The sequence below is a fragment of the Nannospalax galili genome, unplaced genomic scaffold (genome assembly GCF_000622305.1).
Source record: "Nannospalax galili isolate Female #2095 unplaced genomic scaffold, S.galili_v1.0 scaffold40, whole genome shotgun sequence".
Lineage (NCBI taxonomy): Eukaryota > Metazoa > Chordata > Mammalia > Rodentia > Spalacidae > Nannospalax > Nannospalax galili.
In genome coordinates, this window is record NW_008347810.1 from 2,531,441 (window position 1) to 2,549,039 (window position 17,599).

Sequence of the window (17,599 nt, forward strand, 5' to 3'; positions counted from 1 at the left end):
CAGGAAGCTGGCTGTGTGCTGGTCTTGCTCAACAATCAGAGCTTCTTTCCAAAGGGGACTAATGGGTCAGCCCCAGTAGGTTGATTGCCTGGCCTTCTCTTCTTTTTGCCTCATTTAATCATTGCCTGCTGCTCCTGGCTCTTTGTTGATGGAAAGAACCACCTTTCTACCACCCTGTTTCCTGGTGTGACTTTAGGTTTAGGGTAATGGTTCTACTACCACTGAAAGGGAAGGTTACTGGTCTCCTCCAGGGCAAGCAAATGACTTCTAGGGAAATTAGTGCTTTGGGACTCAGTACCTTCCCAGGCCTTTTTAGGGGCAGGTAGCATGTGAATTATGTGTACTTTAATCAGTTGAGTATAGCTGTTAGTGTAGCCTTCAGAGTTTGCATATTAAATTAATAGTGCTTTTGTGGGCATCTTGCCTTTTTAAATCACAAGGGTGATTTCCTGCTCATTAAATCACTTTGCTTGTTATGCCATTTAACTATAGAGTTAAGGAAACTAATTATACAACTTGCATTATGTTAGTAGTTTAAAATATCTTTTAAAAATGGTACCAAACCTATCGTAATCCACTCCAAAATTTTTTGGAGGTAGTGATTTCTATTTAAATTAGTTTATTTGTTATGGCACTGGGAATGGGTTCCTGAGGCTTCGGCTGTCAGCAGGCACATCACTACTAGGCTTCATCGCCAGTCCTACAAGCAGTGCTGTGTAACTTGGCATCTTAAAACTAGTTCTTCATTCCCCCAAGTATTTGACAAATATATGTCATTACGTGTATAATTTACTGTAATGCATTTTGAAGAAAGATCTTTGTGTCACTTCGTGTCCCTGAGGGAATGCTGCCTGAGTTCTCTTGGGGTCGGCCCTTTGTGCCTACAGTGGTCGGAAGTTCTTTGCTGATCACTGCAGGATATTTTACTTGTGTTTGTGCCCCTGATCTTCCAGTGTCTTGAGATTTTCCTAGTAGTGTGGTAAAAGTGCTCAAAATTTGTAGCAATGATTTACTTTAATCTTGTTGACATTATCACTGTAAAATTCAAGTGCCTTCAATGTATAATATTAAATATATACTTATAAAATTTTTATTTTTTTTAATGCAGTGATAAGTAGGGACCAGTTATTTTCGTGAAGTGAAAAATCTAAGTTTGAAGCTTTAAGTGGAAAACAAAACAAAAAACCCACTCCATAGTTGGAGAAATGGTTAGTAGGAATTATTTTTGCCTTTATATCATGTTAAATGGAAGCATATATGGCACGGTACCAGCATAAAATCAAAGTTGACTATTAAATGCAGAAGAAACAATAGAGGTTTATGTACACAGGGGACACTTGTCCCCGTCTCACTTGACAACTTGACACACCTGGGAAGAGGGACCTCAACTGAGCAGTTTCCTCCCTCTGACTGGCCTGTGTGCATGTCTGTGGGGCATTTTCTTAATTGCTAATTGAAGTAGGAGGGCTCAGCCCACTGTGGGGGTGCTACCCTAGACAGTTGTGCCTGGGCTGTGTGGGAACTGTAGCTGAGCCAGCCCCACAGCAGTGTCTGCTGGCTTCCATGGTCTCTCTGTCTCAGTTCCTGCTCCAAGTCACTGCCTTGGCTTCTCCACGCTCGACTGTAACTTGTAAGATGAAATATAACTCCTCCCCACATTGGTTTTAGTGTTTTATCAAAATGGAAACCAAACTAGGACAATACTCTTGTTCAAAGTGTTCTTATTTCTGGCCTAATTTTAGGAAAGTCAGAATATTAAACATTAAATTAAAATCATCACTTAGGTTATTTGTTTTTTTTTTTTTTTTTTCCCCTTCAGTAAAAAATTTCTTTCTTTTTTGAAATAGAGTCCTGCTGTATGGCTTAGGCTGTCCTGGAACTAACTGTGTAGCACAGACCATATATGACTTCATGAATACAAACCTCCTGCCCCAACCTCCTCAATGTGGGGATTATAGATATGAGCCACCATACCCAGTTCTCTGCATAATTCCTCGTTGACAGTTATTGTAGAGCAATTTGCTTTGTGTTATGCTTTTATAAATGTCATTGAATATTCAGCTTGTTGGAGTTTAAAAGGATGGAGGCCAGGCGTGGTGGTACACGCCTTTAACCCCAGCACTCGGGAGGCAGAGAGACAGATCTGTGTGAGTTCAAGGCCAGCCTGGTCTACATAGTGAGTTCCAGGACAGCTGGGGCCAAAGGGAGACCCTGTCTTTGAGGTTGAAGCCTTTTGGGGGTTATAAAAGCCAGTCGCTGCACACTGATACTGCGGTTTCAGTTGCACTTGTTTCCCTTCCCTTCATCTACATAAGTTACAGCGTCTGCCAGTTGGAATCTGTAGTATACCTACATAGTGATCATTTATTTTAATCTTTTCTGACCATTTTCTGGGGTACTCATGATTTTCTGTATTATTCCTAGTAAACTTTATTTTGTTTGGTTCTGTCCTGGTAGACGTCACAGTAGCTTTTCTGCTCACCACTGTGAATGGGAATTAGAAGAGTGGCCCACAAATACTGCTAGGCAAAGTGCCAGGTAGAAGGTGGGCCATCTACATGGTGAAACAGGCCCCCAAGGAAGGCTTCAGATTTTAAGTATTTGAAAAAAAAAAAAAAGTCTGTTGCCATGTGTCTGGATTTGTTTGCAGGTAAGCTGTTCAATATATTTTAACCCCAGGCTGAATGATCTAGCCACATACACTTTCCAGTGTGTATCTAGCATAGATACTTAAATTCAAGAGAGGAAATTGAAGTGTAGGTTCAGCTTACGATACAACAGAAACCCAAAAGAACCATAACTTAAACAAGATGGATGCTTACCCCCACCGAAAGAGAGACTGGCAGTTCAGAATTAGAAGGCCTTGGTGGGGGGGCGGCAGTATTCTGATGGCTGAGCATGCTTGCTGTCCCTGGATTGACTTTCAGGAGATGGCTGGTTGTTCATTGTGTGGTGGAGGCAGAAAACATTGGCTTCTTTGATGCTGCGGGGAAGGGCTGTGTGTTCTTCATTATGACCTTTTCATACACAGTTTGTTTTTGTTGATCCTCCTTCCCCTGTCTGCTCCCCTTCCCTCTCCTATGGCCGGTAGAGCTGCCTGTGTTTTCATGTGTCTTGTGTTCTGTTACCCTCCTCTCTTCTTCAAAACTGCCCTGTATAATTTGCTTTCTGTTGCTGTGATAAAATACTGAGACCAAAACCAACTTGGGGAAGAAAGGGTTGATTTCACCTTAATGGTCATTCAGGGAAGCTGAATCAGGAACTCAAGGCAAGAGCTTGAAGCAGACGCCATGGAGGAGTACTGCTCACTGGCTGTCAGGCTCACATTCAGATCTACTTTTCTTTTAAATATTTTGTTTATTATTTTTATTTTATGTGTATGAGTGTTATGCCTGCATGTAGGTAAGTGCACCTGTGTTGTGCAATGCCAGTGGAGGACAGAAGAGGCTGTTGGATCCCCTGAACTGGAGTTATGGACAGTTGTTAGCTGCCATGTGGGTGCTGGGAATGGAACCTGGGTCTTCTGCAAGAGCAGTCAGTGTTCTTAATCACTGAGCACCTCTCCAGCCCAAGATCTACTTTTCTTAGGCAGGTGGGCCTGGGCTGTATAAGGATGGCACTCTGTATAGTGGGCTGGGCCCTCCTACATAAGTAGCAATCAAGAAAATGTTTTACAGACATGCCTACAGGCAAGTCCAATGGAAGAAATTGTTCAACTAAGTTCCTTCCTCCCATTTGTGTCAAGCTGACAATCAAGATTAGCCATCACAGTCCCCTTTCTAGTCCCATGACCTGTACTCACACTTTAAACTTAGCTATATAAATTAAAAGCTAGAATACACATGTGAGGAAGGACATGCTGTGTTTATCTTTCTGAGTATGGGTTAGCTTGCTATGTATCATTACCAGCAACTATTTATCTGCATATTTCATAATTTCACTTTTCTTTACTATTGAATAAAATTCCATTGTGGGTATACACATTTGTATTATCCATTCATCTGTTGATGGACATCTAGGCTGAATCCATTTCCTTGTTGCTGTGAATGGAGCATCAGTAAATATGGATGTGCTAGTGTTTCTGATAGGGCATAGTCTGTTTTGAATATATGTCCAAGGATGGTATAGCTGGGTCATGTGGTAGTTATTTTCGGTTTTTAAGAATTCTCCACACTGATTTCCATAGTGGTTGCACCAGCTTGCAATCCCACCAGCACTGAATGAGGGTCCCCGTTTCCCAACCACATCTTCACAGCGTTTGCTGTTGGTTTTTTTCTTGATCTTAACCATTGAACTTAGTCTTGAACTTAGTCATTCTGACCTCTGCCTCCCAAGTGCTGGGACTACAGGCGTGCGCTACCACACCCGGCAATATTTATTATTTTTATTTTATGTGTGTGAGTGTATTACCTGCATGTATGTGAGTGCACCCGTGTTGTACTGTGCTGCGGAGGTCAGAAGAGAGCTTCAGATTCCCCTGGACGTGGAGTTAAGGATTGTTCGTAGCTGCCATGTGGGTGCTGGGAATCGAACCTGGGTCTTCTGCAAGAGCAGCCACTGCTCTTAAGTGCTGAGCCATCTCTCCAGCCCATATATTTTAAATTTTTAAAAAAACTTCCAAACTTATTTCTAAAATGATTGTACCAGTTTTAGGCTCTTAGCCACCAGTAGAGGTTTTTCTTCCCTGCACCTCTCACAAGCATTTGTTGCCTTTTTTTTTTTTTTTTCTTGATTATAGCCATTCTGTTGGGGTGAGATGGGATAGCTCAAGAATAGTTTTAGTTTGCATTTCCCTTATGTCTAGAAGGATGTTCTAGACATAAAAATATTTAATGTTATAGACTTTTAAAAATATTTAAGTTATTACCTTAAACATTTATCCTTTATTTGTGGTGAGAGAATTTAAAAATCTTCTCTTCTGGCTTCTAAAATGAACAGTTTTGCCTGTTAGGACCTCTAGAGACTATAACTAGTATAATTAAGCTACTTTCAGAATCACTGATTTTAAAATAAGCTGGCTCACCTTTTTAGAGATTCTGCAAAGTTTTAACCTTTGAATTTAGATGCTATTAGAAAATGAAGTAGCTGGTGATTATGAAAATATATTTGAGGAAATAAATTGAGGATTGCTTTGTGAGCATCTCAAGCCCTTTGCGCTCACAGCTGTGCCTCAACCATGGACATCAGAGTGATGTGCTGGGAAGCAGTACTGTGGGATTTAAGTTGAGACAGGTTTGAGTGCAGATGAGCTTCTCCATCACCAACTGGTCAGGATAACCTAGTGCATTTATCACTGTGTCTATTAGTTACTCATCTGTGAAATGGAAACTTGCCTGTTTCTTTTATGGGTGTTATTGTGAAGACAAAGAAAATGTATGACAAACAGTGTATGAAGGAGAACATTTAGTGTCAGCTAGGAGGATCAGGAGGTCTGCCTGGGCCATACAGTGGGACTCTGTCTCCAGCAAAACAAGAAAGAAGAAAATAAAATTCATGGTAGTCAAGGCAGTGCTTAGTATGGAGTAGGTATCATGATGTTAAATACCACTTTTCTTTAGCTGAGACTTTAAAATACTGTGGAAATGGTTTGACTGTGTAGTACTTTTAGAACTTAAATATTCCTAAAAAATTGCTGTGTTTAGTAGTTAGAACCATTTCTAAAGAAAAGAGAAAGCACAAAATATGCAGGAAAATGGATAGTTTAGAATGTTAGAATGCAACATTAAGTGAGGTCACCCAAACTTATAAAGAAAAACATTGTGTTCTCCCTCACATGTGAATCATAGCCTCTAATGTATACATGTGTATATGTAAACAGATGCATGTGGGGGTTTACTATAACCCTTGGAAAGGAGAAAAAGAAAGGGTAATTTTAAAAAGGCACACAAATCAGTTCACATACATGTATACTTACAGATCTTTTGAAATGCTCTCTCAAAATATCACTTTTTTTTTTTATCTTTTTGAGACAGGGATTCCCTGTAACTTCAGCTGACCTGGAACTCACTATGTAGACTAGGCTGACCTTGGTCTCACAGAAATCTGCCCGCCTCTTTCTCCCTAGTGCTGGGAATAAAGGCTTGCACTACCACATCCGGCCTTATATAACACATTTTCAATGTAAAGTCCTTAAATGGGCATTGTCCACATGTGATTCCATGAGGGGCTGTTAACTTATGGGGAAATCTGATTTTTAAACTATGTTTATCATTGTTTGAATATTTCTGTATACTATAGTGTTTTTTTGTAAATATTAATAAACATAATTTAAAAAATGAAAAATAACACCATTATAGCCAGGACATGGCACATGAGTTTAATACCATCATTAGGAGGCATGGTCAAGTGGATCTCTGGAATCTGGGGCTACCCTATTCAGCATAGCAAATTCAAGGCCAACCAGGGCTACATAATGAAACCTTGTCTTTAAAAAAAAAAAAATGGAATCATCATAAAAGTTGGAGAACTCACTTAATTCATGATTAAATAATAGTGAACTAGCAATCAGTAAGACTAATATTTTTTTTTGTCTTTACCAAAAAACCTGCATTTAAGCCAGGTGTAGTGATACACACTTTTAGCCCAGCACTCGAGTGGCAGAGGCAGATGGATCTCTGAGATTGAGGCCAGCCTGGCATACATAGCAAGTTCCAGGCCAGCTGGGGCAACAGGGAGACCCTGTATGTATATATGTATATATGTATCTAGCATCTATCTATATCTCTGTATTGTAAATAGCTATAAAGTTCAAGATAAATTGTTTTTATACTTTCAGAGAAGAACATTTTATTAATGTTCATATTTATAACTAGTTTCCCAAAACAGGATAGGTGAATGTTAAGGGAAGAATCTTATAATTATGACTCAGTTATATTTTCAGTAATTATGATAAACTTATAGAAAGTGGTAATATGAAATTCCTGATACACTGGTATTTTAGTTTTGAAAAATTTACACATTGAATGACTAAAATAATACAAAAATGATAGTTAGGGTAGGTTTTCTAGAGAGCTTCATGGTAAACAAGATAAAAGGAGCACAAGGGAGACATTGTAGTTTCCATTGATTATATGTTCATAGAAATTTCACGTTTTTTTCCTGGTATTAAATTGTACAGTTGTGGTCACATGTGTTTCAAATTATATAGGTAAAATTAGTGTGTTCAGAACTGTCATAGTGAAGCTAGAGAAAACAATAAAAACACTTCTTTAAGCAACTAAATATTGCCAGGCATGGTGGCACACACCTTTAATCCCAGCACTTGAGAAGCAGGGGCAGGTGGATCTCTGTGAGTTCAAAGCCAGCCTGGTCTGCACAGTGAGTTCCAGGCCAGCTGGGGCTACAGGGAGACCCTGCCTCAAAAAAAAAAACCAAATTAAAAAACAACTAAATAGTGCCAGGCATGGTGGTGCACACCTTTAATCCCAGCAATTGGGAAGCAGAGGCAGGTGAATCTTGGTGAGGTCGAGGTCAGCCTGGTCTAAATAGCTAGTTGCAGGCCAGCTGGGGTATTTCAGTAAATTTTTTGCTCACCCTTCTTGGGAGATTCATGTCTTCGAGTAACCCAAACAGACCATTTCTTCTGTCTGGTCTTTTTTTTTTATCTCTCTGATAGGTTTCTCTATTATTCTGCAGAGCTATTTTACATGCTGGTTTGAGTCACTTAGATCTGCCAAAGCCTCCTTCACTTTACAAAGCTCCTATTCCGTTAAAGAATTTAGCAAAACCATTAAAGCTCTATACCATTCTCAAGGTCCCAGTTGAATTAAGCTTTCCTTTATATCTCTGGTGAACACAGCCCTATCTGGCCCAGTGAACTGGGCATCGTATATTGCTTTTCTCATACCTAGTTCACTCAGTAATGCCTGTCCCTCCTTTATAGTCCTCCAGCCCCTGTTAATCATGGGAGTCTCCATTGGTGATGGCCATGTATCTTTAATGCCTTACATAAGTCATTCCATTAAGGACTGTTCCCTCCTTTATTAGCCTAGATTAGACAGCCAATGTCTCAAGGTCGGATGGGTGTTCATATAGCTCAGCTGTGAAACTTCTGAAGTACTTAGACTGACATTATTTGCCCCTATGTCCCATATCCTCTTCACAAGCCATGTGGTAAGGGGCTCTTTGATTTTGTTTGTAAGTCTTTCATAGTTTCAACAGCTCCAGTGTGCAGTATTTTCTCCCAGCTACAAGTACTGTTAACGTTTTTCTCTTTTTGTATCAAAGGTTGAATCTCAGGGGCAGCTTTAGCTACTTTTATTTCTAGGTCATTTCTTTTCTCATTACTGTATTTTTCCTTGGGTCCTTTGACTCCTGGTCCCCTAACCTTATGCGAGTTAAAATCTTCTGTTTTTCCTCTCTCTTAAGCTCTGAGGCTGAGACAGAGACTGAATTTGTCAGTAACTCCTTAGCCTTTTAAGCCTGGACTGCAGCTGCCTTTGTTTCAGACAAACCTTTTATTATGCAAAATGGCCACGCCCCCTCTCTGGGTTCCCCTGTTGCTTCCAAGGCTTGTAAAATTTTTTTTAGGCTATCTATGATCTTTAAAGAATTTTAACATACATGTAATTGAACTATTTTCCCACATTTACAGGATGGCTGTGGCCCAGGGATTTTCCCCTTTGAGTTTGTCTGCATCTGCATGGCCCATGTTATTCTAGTTATGTATTTTATGATCCATTGTATAGCCCATGTGAACATCGCGAACCCCTTGGGGTTTGGCCACCCTCTCCCCTGGTTCCCTCCAGCTTTTCCCTGATGGGTCGTGTTACCTCACAGGATGCCTCGCGACAACCATCTCTGCCCTTCTGGATTTGGGAATCTGAACCCAGCTCTCTTTCAGTTGGTTCACTGGACACTGCTGGGATGCTGCTGGAACCTCGATGCTTTCCAAGGCCCACATCCCCATGTTTTTCCTGGACTCCTGTAGTTCATCTATCCAGCCACACTATGCGAATTGTTTCAGTAAATTTTACCCTTGCCCTTCTTGGGAGACTTGTGCCCATGCCTGTGCCCTCTGAGGTCCCCAGGGCTGACAAAACAATGTAAGGCATCCTATTTGGATTTTGCATAGTTTATATGACATTTGGGAGGGGGTAATTTACAAAAACACAGATTCTTACAGGCTTTTCCTTTTCCATATTTGAAATTCACGCACCATTTGTTTCCCACCCCCATCTTCTCTTGCTCAGAGTTCACCTGTTCCCAATATGGCGGTGGCTCCACCCCTTTTTCCCAGTGTGCTCTGCATTGCCCATGTTCACCCTGGATCAGTTCCAGCTTTTCGGAGGAGACTTTGGGTTACAGGCTACAAGGAGACACTGTCTCAAAAACAAACAAATAAATAAGCAAAATAATAAACAACTAAGTATATGTGAAGATACAATGCTTAATTATAACATAATGAAGATATTTCTGTTCTGAGGGTTGACATGGCCCAGATCCTGGGCCTCTTGGGGCCTTAAGAGTAGAATTGCACCAACTCATGCCACCTGTCCTATCATAACCTGGTAGAAACTAGAGAACAGTTTCTATTATTTCTTGGTTGGATGTAAAGTCTTTTGGAATGAACCGTGTGCTGTATACCTGTTTTCTCTGGGTTGGGCGTGAAGATTGTTGTCTTGAGTTAGAGTAGCTGTGATCACCCACTGGAGACCCTCCTGAGATCAGGCCTAACATTCTTTTGTGGAGGAGAGGAGAGCTGGCTCAGGAGAGATGGCTCAGAAGTCTTCATGAGATCTTCTCAAGAGCCCATCCCTCTTCAAGGTTATGTAAGAATTGGACAGTTGACTAGGGCAGGAGGACTCCAGTATAGCTGCCAATAAGTTTCCCAGGAGATTTCCATTGGTGTACCTTTTTGGTAAGATATCCATCTTGTGGGTGGGACTCTTCAGTGGAATAGGCACTAGTAAGTTTCTTAGGGGCTTTGCCACTGGTATAGCAACTGTTGAGTCGCCCATACTACTCTAAGTAACCCCACTAAATTGATTCAGCATGCTGGACTTGGTCAGAATCCTTTCTTCGGTCTCTTCAGTGGTATCTTAGGTGTGTAAGTGTCTCCCCAGGAAATCATATGATACAGTGTAACCTCTTTTGTATGCTGCTGTATACTTTAATTTTTTTTTTAAAGACTCCTTTTAGCAGTTTTAGAGATGTTGATTTTATGGGGCTGTTGTCTTTCCTAAGGAAAGCAAAAGTTTATTTAGTAAAGCAAGCACTTCCAAAGAGAGATTGGAAGGAACTGTCTCAGAGGGGACAGCAGCACAGTGGGTTCCAGGTTGTAGATTTTAAACCTTTATGGCTGTCTGTGAAAAGTGAAGCTTGGCATATTCATGAGGTAAAGTGGCCTTTTTCTCTTCCAGATCAGGGTAGACTAGGTCTTCCTTCAGTGTACTTCTTCCTGTGACCCTATGGAAAAGCCCACACGGTGGGTCAGAACCACAGTGTAATGATGTTACAGTGAAGCTGAGGCCTTCTGAGAATGCAGACTCTTGGCTAGTGCAGGTGTACGGGAAAAGTGCCCTGGCATCTTCAGTTTTCATATCATAGAACAACCTTCCCGCAGCCTCCAGATACTTAGCTACAAAGGAGCTTTCTGACTGTCAAGGTACAGCTGCAATTTTCTTTGCTGCCCCATATACAACTCCTTTTTAAGACTGCTTAGGGTCCTAGGATTAATCTCATATAAGGACATTTTGTATGGAACCAGGGTTTTACAGGAGCTTGTCAGGCTGTGCAAACAGGAAGCAGGCTGTCTCTAGGACTCCTTTCTTCCAGCTCCACCAATGTCCATCTTCTATCTAATAATTGGGATCCAAAAGATTTCAATTATGGGAAAGTTAGAAAAAAAGAATATTATACTTTTCATGTGGTAGAAGCTGAGATTTACTGTTAAATTCCTGTAGATTGCCAATACAAGCTGGCCCTCTTGGGTGAATTACAAATTGAAATTTTTATTGTTGTTAGATCTTTATGTGTAGGGAGAACAATTAGCTTCGTCTCCCCGCCTTCTTTGCGCTGCTGAGGCTAAACCCAGGACTGCACATGCTAGGCAAGTGCTTTTCTAATGAGTTATTTTCCCATTCTTCAATTCATTTAAAACATCCCCTTTGGGTTCTTTCATCATAGATAAATTGTAATCCCCCAAAGTAAAATCCGTACAAACATTTCCTTTGTCTTACAGTAATGCAACTTTAACCTGAAAAAATTATTCACACTATTTTCTAATTTATAAAAGTAAAACAGTATCTGCTTTTGTCTCCTTCCCAGTAGCATCTCTCAGAGGCTGGGCATTTTCCCAGTAGAGGGACATGGAATGAGAGCCCTAGCTAGCCAGTGAACTAACCCTGCTTGGTTAGTAATGTTTTCAGAGGCTCTGGTCTCTATCCTTAGAGAAGATAGTGCTCATCTCACGATGCTGCAGAAATGAAGGATAACATGAAGGTGTGCCTGCACAGTCTCCCTGATGGCTTAAGGTAAAGGGTAGGCATGATAGTAGCCTTCTGAGTTCTCAGACCGAGGTACTTGGTGTGGTACTCTGTATGGCTGGGGCCACAGAAGATTCAGAAGGCTTGGGTCACAGATTATATGTTCTCATTTGTGTTTAGCGGAGCAGACTATCTGTGAAATTTTGTAAGCCAAAATTTAAAGAAAGAAGTCTGTTTCCTCAAAGTGTTGCATGGGTTAGATCCTTTCTGCAGTATATTTTTTCATTTGAGCATAATTTGGCTTGCTGTTACTTTAATAAGCCACATGCCATAACAAACAGGGAATTCAGTACTTTCCCTGGGCTTGTCAACAAGCACAGTCCCAGGATTCAGTTCTTCCTGTGGATTGAGACATTTGGTATTTTGTGACCTACAACATCTCAGGTTAGGCCTACAGATATACCTGAGCCACTTGGAGTACAAGTTCTTCATTGTACCCTTTATAGCTATACATGCCCGCATGCTTCCCCAAATCCTAAGCTGCATAAACTCTCAACAGACAGGGAAGGAAACATTGATGTTCCTTTTTTTTTTTTAAGTATTTTATTTATTATTTTTATTTTATGTGTATGAGTGTATTGCCTGCATGTGTGTAAGTGCACCCATGTTGTGCAGTGCCCACAGAAGTCAGAAGAAAGTGTTGGATTCCTCCAGAACTGGAGTTAAGGATGGTTCATAGTCGTCATATGGGTGCTGGGAATCGAACCCTGGTCAGTGCTCTTAACTGCTGAGCCATCTCTCCAGCCCTGGAAACACTGATCTTTCTAAGTGTTAGTCTCACAGGTCATGAAGTAGATGACCCTGGGCCACTTTGTGTGTATGAAAACATGAGATTGTAGGAGCCGCTGTCTCCTTCACTGTATGCGCCTTTGACCCTGATGGCAGAAGGACACCAAAGAAGAGGAGGAGAAAGCTGTGTGTGAACATGCAGAATGGCTTGCCTTCGCCTGCATTAGTGTGAACATGCAGAACGGCTTGCCTTCGCCCGCGTTAGTGTGAATGTGCAGAACGGCTTGCCTTCGCCTGCGTTAGTGGCCTGCTTTCTGTTACCAGTCAGCTTGCTTGGTCCTTTTACTCTCACACATTAGGAACTGGAGGTGGGTGAGGAGTTTTTTTACCCTTGCCTCCTGGCAGCAGGAGTGGCCACAGCAACAGCCGGAAGCAGTAGCACATGGCACCCCAGTGTTGCAGCTCTCAATGGCCCTGTGGTGATGTTAAATTGTGGTGTAAACCTAGGATGTTGGCGTTTCCCAGTCCTTCATGGTGATTAGTGTTGAACTCCTGGCCCTGGGATAGCTGAGATCTTGACCTTTTAAGGCCTGGCAGCTCTCCAGAACTCTCCCAACAACCAGGGCCTCATGCTTCTCTGATTCTTTGCAGCCTAAAATCTCAACCGTTGTTTGCCATCTCTTATGCTTTTCTTAGTTTCTACTCCAGCTGGTCCATTACTGGCCACTCTCTAGAATGTTGCAGCTGCCTCTTGTCACCTCTGCCATGGTTGTCTGCTGCTGCTGTGGCCTTCCTCATATCATAGCAGTAGCTGAGTTCACACCATTAATGATGAGATCAAAAGTAGGCAAACGTTGCTTATTGGGCCCAGTGAGCACCAGAGAGGCTCAGGAGGTGCCTCTCAGTGGGCTCCCAAAGTGAGCCAATGGCCTCCTGATAGAGCCAGAAAAGGGTGCGTTGTACCAGTCCCAGCAGACCTTCATGCAGATGAATGAGTGTTCACACTAGTTATGACATTGTCCCTTGTGTGTACCAGTCATAACAGTTTCTGCTGAGCCATCAGGGGCAGGACTGCCCCCCGACCTTGGTGGACATGATTGCAGGGTCATCTGGATAACATCCAGACTTGTGATTGCAAAGATTTCAGCATAAACTGTTTGACGGTCATGGCTGGGACTGTACCTTCTTGAAGGAGCTAGACTTCGGTGCTTTGGCATCAAGCATCAAGGTTGCTGTGTAGTTTCTTTGGGATCTGGTGCTGACATGAGAGCAGTCTAGACGTCTGTTTAGCTGATAGCTCTTCACTATGGCAGCCAGTGCACCAGAGGGAGGCCGAATGACTGTCACCTAGGGAGCCAAATCACCCTGTCCTCCAACATTTTAATCTATTTACATGAAAAATAAAACATCAGTAGGAATGCTACAAGAGCTTATCTTTAATATTAATAGTGATTTTAACAGTGTTTAACATGCTTTATAACTGTCCAGTGTCCTACAGAGACAGTTGTAAGAACAGTCCTCTGAGGATAAAAAAGACAGTACACCATTTTTATGTGGCACCCAAAGATTATCCCTGGTGGTACATCAGGAGAGACGGAGTGACCAGTTGTGGAGAAGGGAGGACAAGGCACTGACCCTGTGCCTGCTGCTCCCCTGTAGGCCATGCCCTTTACACACAGCACCTGCATTAGCCCTTCTAGACTCTTGTGACTTATAGGCCCGGCAAGATTGTGGTCAGAGGGAGCTGGAGTGCAAACCCAGCTCTAGATGCCAAATCTCATGATTTTCCCTTTTTATTGGAGGAAATATTTAGAATCTTTTAAAGATAGACTGTTTCCTATGTCCTTATTAGTTGGTTGTAAAAAGAAATTTTGTGTAATTATTTCATGGGAAGATAGAGTAAAAAATCCTCTGTCCTGGAATTAACAGTGATTCCCATATGTGATTTCAAGCTAAAGAGACACATACTGTAGTTGGCATATTTTCTCACTGTGTAACCCAGAACTTGCTATGTAGCTCAAGCTGACCTTGGACTCACAAACTTCCTGCCTCTGATTCCTAAGTGATGAGATGGCAGGCTTGTACCTTCATGACCAGCTCTCAGCTTATTTCCTGAAGGATATTGTGGTGTAAAAAGTCAGCAGATCCTCTTCCAAGCCAATTGCCACCTCTGTAGAATGAGAAAAGCGCTCCTCAGCTCTTTGATGGTTAGTGTGATACTGTGGTCCTTGAGCAAGCTTGAGGCAGTGCTGGTGTGGAGCAAGTGCTCATAATAGAAGCTCCTGTTAACTTTCTGATTCTTGGTGTTACCGTCAGTGGTTCATTTACAGTGCCCTTGTGTTTACTCCATGCTATAGATAAGAGTGTTTTCTAACATCAGGGAATTTAACTTTCACATACGAGGCCACTTGGAATCATAATTAAGTTGCCTTTTCAATTGAGATTGCAGAAGTAGCAACGATAGTGAGTCCTTCACGCCAACAGTGAAACAGACTGTCCCCAGCTTCAGTGCTGCGACAGTCACTTGTATATAGAACTACGGGTTTGTGGGGTCCTGAGTTACTGTGGATGGAAATGGGTAGCAACTCCTGTAGTGTAGGAGCTTCTGAAAGTTGGAAAACTTTAGGTACCTAGGACTGTTTTATTAAAGTTTTGAATCTTGAAAGTGGTCTTTGTATTGAATCTATAATCTGCTGTGATATCATGTTCTTTTCTAGGGAATATCTTGGTAAACAGCTCCAATCCGAGCAGCCTCAGACGGCTGTTGCCCGCAGCTGAGCTGACCTCTTCAGCCCTTTCTGTTCCTCTGATGGACCACTGGAGTGAGAACCTTAGTCCTTAGGGCCAAAAATGAATACATTTTACTTTAATGATAGTTTTTTTCTGTCATGTAGCTTTTCCCAATGCTAATTTCTGGGGGTATGTGTGTCGGGGAGTGTTTGCTTGTTAATCTGTATAAAAAGTAGGTGTTGTGTATCTAAGGAAAATATTACTGTTACAGTGCTGCTTATAATTTCTGTATTTATTGGTCTCTGCAAATGAATATAATTATTAAAGGATTCTCACTTCAAACATGTCTTTTTGTTTTTGTTTGCTCCTTTCTTGGATATTTAACATAAGTCACATGTTCCATTTCAAACCAAAATTGAATTATTCCAAAGTAGTATATGAAAAACAAGTCCTCTGAAATGGTCACCCATCAGTACCCGTCTCCTCCTTCCCTGCCTCCCCCCAGTCCCCTTTGCTATTACTTAAAGTGAGCAATGCAGTATTATATCACTTAATAACAGGGATATGTTCTGGGAACTGCATCCTTGGACTATTTTGTCATTGTGTGGTCATCATAGACACATTTACATCTGCATCTAGGGAATGTCTTGGTAAAGAGATTAGTCCCTTGACTTGGCCTCTTGATGCACTAGAGACCCAGTCAACAAAAACGGATGAGGCTGCTGTTAGCATAGCATAAGAGGAAATTCCACAAAAAGCTTCTGTTGAGAAGTGGGAGTGCACTCTAAAATAGTGATAACATAGAGTAACTGAATTATACCATGGGTGTCTGTTATTGCTATCATTATGACCTGTACGTAATTATCTCTGTTACATTTTATATTGCCATATACACAGCACTGTACACTTCTTTAAGTGGCATTATCACACAGGTGAGTAAGGCCATATGCTGGCCATATGCTGCAGTGTCATGATGGCCTTGACATTGCTGTATCAAAGGTTTTGAACTCTGTTCTAATCTTATGGGATCACTATTGTGAATGTAGTCTTAGCCGCAGCATTGTTATGCAGTGAATGACTATATTTAGAAAAACTTAAGTCTTAAATGAATATTTTTTTTTTTGGTCTTTTTGAGACAGGGTCTCCCTGTAGTCCCAGCTGTCCTGGAACTCACTATGTAGACCAGGCTGGCCTTGAACTCACAAAGGTCCGCCTGCCTCTGCCTCCCAAGTGCTGGGATTAAAGGCGTGCACTACCACGCCTGGCTTAAATGAATTTTTAACATAATCCTGCATCCTAAAAGATTTGCTTGCCATGCTTAATGGAAAATTTTACCTTTAGGGTAGATTGTTTCATTGATTTCTTATACTTTCATCCTTGATTTTTAGTACAAGTTTGGTTAAATATTGCCAGTAGCTTTTTTTTTTTTTTTGTAAATTTTTATATCTTTATACCCCTTTCCCATTGGCACCCTCCTAATGTGCTCCCCCACCAGTAGTCATACATTCTGTCTTTTGCAGTAAGGCCTGTCATGTCAAGTTAGTGTCCCCAGGTGTCTCTCAGTGCAAGTTCATCCACTGGGGTCTAGTCAGCCTATCTAGAGTCCCTCACTTCTCACTTTAAGATCAGCTCTTCCTCACCCAGCAGTAATCAGCTGCCAATAATTCTCCCACTAAGACTGGGGTCTGCTGTAACTGTCTTAGTTCTTCCCTCTTTATTTCTGGAGCTACACCTCTAGCTGTGTGTAGGTGGCAGACACATGCTCCCCACCCCCCCCGAAAACTGAGCCTTTTGATTTTTAACTTCAGCAGCTGATCTGAGTCTCATTTTTCATTCATTTCCTTTTTAATTTTTTTTTTTTAACTTCTGGAAATTGTGCTATTGAGTAACTGTGCTGAGGCTAATAACCTTTTTGCCAAGTTGTTTTTGTCTTCTATAGAAAGACATTCCTATACTCCTCCTGTTTAAGAGATTGCTTCATTTTCAATACAAGTCCTGTGGGAAAAGCTAGTTCAGATGGTGGGTGTTTTGTTACTGGGTGTCCTTCTGGGCTTTTGTTCTGTGATGAACACCTTGGGGAGGAAGGGGTTCATATTCAGCTTGCACATCAAGGTCACTGGGGGAAAGTTAGAAACCTTGGAAGAATACAAAGAATACTGCTTACTGACCTGCTCCCTCTGGCTGGTGTTCAACATGCTTTCTTTTTAAAAAAAAATATTTTATTTATTGTTTTTATTTTATGTGTATTTATTTTATGTGTATTGCCTGCATGTATGTGAGTGCACCCATGTCGTGCAATGCTGTGGAGGTCAGAAGAGGGCTTCAGATTCCCCTGGAACTGGAGTCAAGGATGGTTCATAGCCACCATGTGGGTGCTGGGAATCGAACCCGGGTCCTCTGCAAGAGCAGTCAGTGCTCTTAACTGCTGAGCCACCTCTCCAGCCCTCAACCTGCTTTCTTATGCAATCCAGAGCAACCTGCTCAGGGGTGGCACTACTCACAGTGGGCTGGGCCCTTGCACATCACAGTTCTCTATAGACATGATCAAAGGCCAATCTGATCTTGGAAATCCCTCGGTTGAGGCTCCCACTTTCCAGGTGACTCTTGGTTGTGCCAAGATGACGAAAACTAACCAGGACAGTGGTTTTGTGACG

The 17,599-nt window shown here is 41.7% G+C and overlaps 1 protein-coding gene across 4 annotated transcripts in view; it reads left to right on the forward strand.

The window, feature by feature from the left end:
* Atp6v1h (ATPase H+ transporting V1 subunit H) overlaps nucleotides 1-15,287 on the forward strand; it is a 113,283-nt gene extending 97,996 nt beyond the window's left edge. For 2 of the 4 annotated variants that reach the window (XM_008844423.3, XM_029568953.1), the window contains one exon: nucleotides 14,933-15,287. In XM_008844423.3, the coding sequence (XP_008842645.1) occupies nucleotides 14,933-14,993 (61 nt within the window). In that variant the 3' untranslated portion in view covers nucleotides 14,994-15,287. The remainder of the gene's footprint in view (nucleotides 1-14,932) is intronic. The other 2 variants (XM_008844421.2, XM_008844422.2) reach the window with 1 other exon arrangement.
* The last annotated feature ends 2,312 nt before the right edge of the window (nucleotides 15,288-17,599 follow it).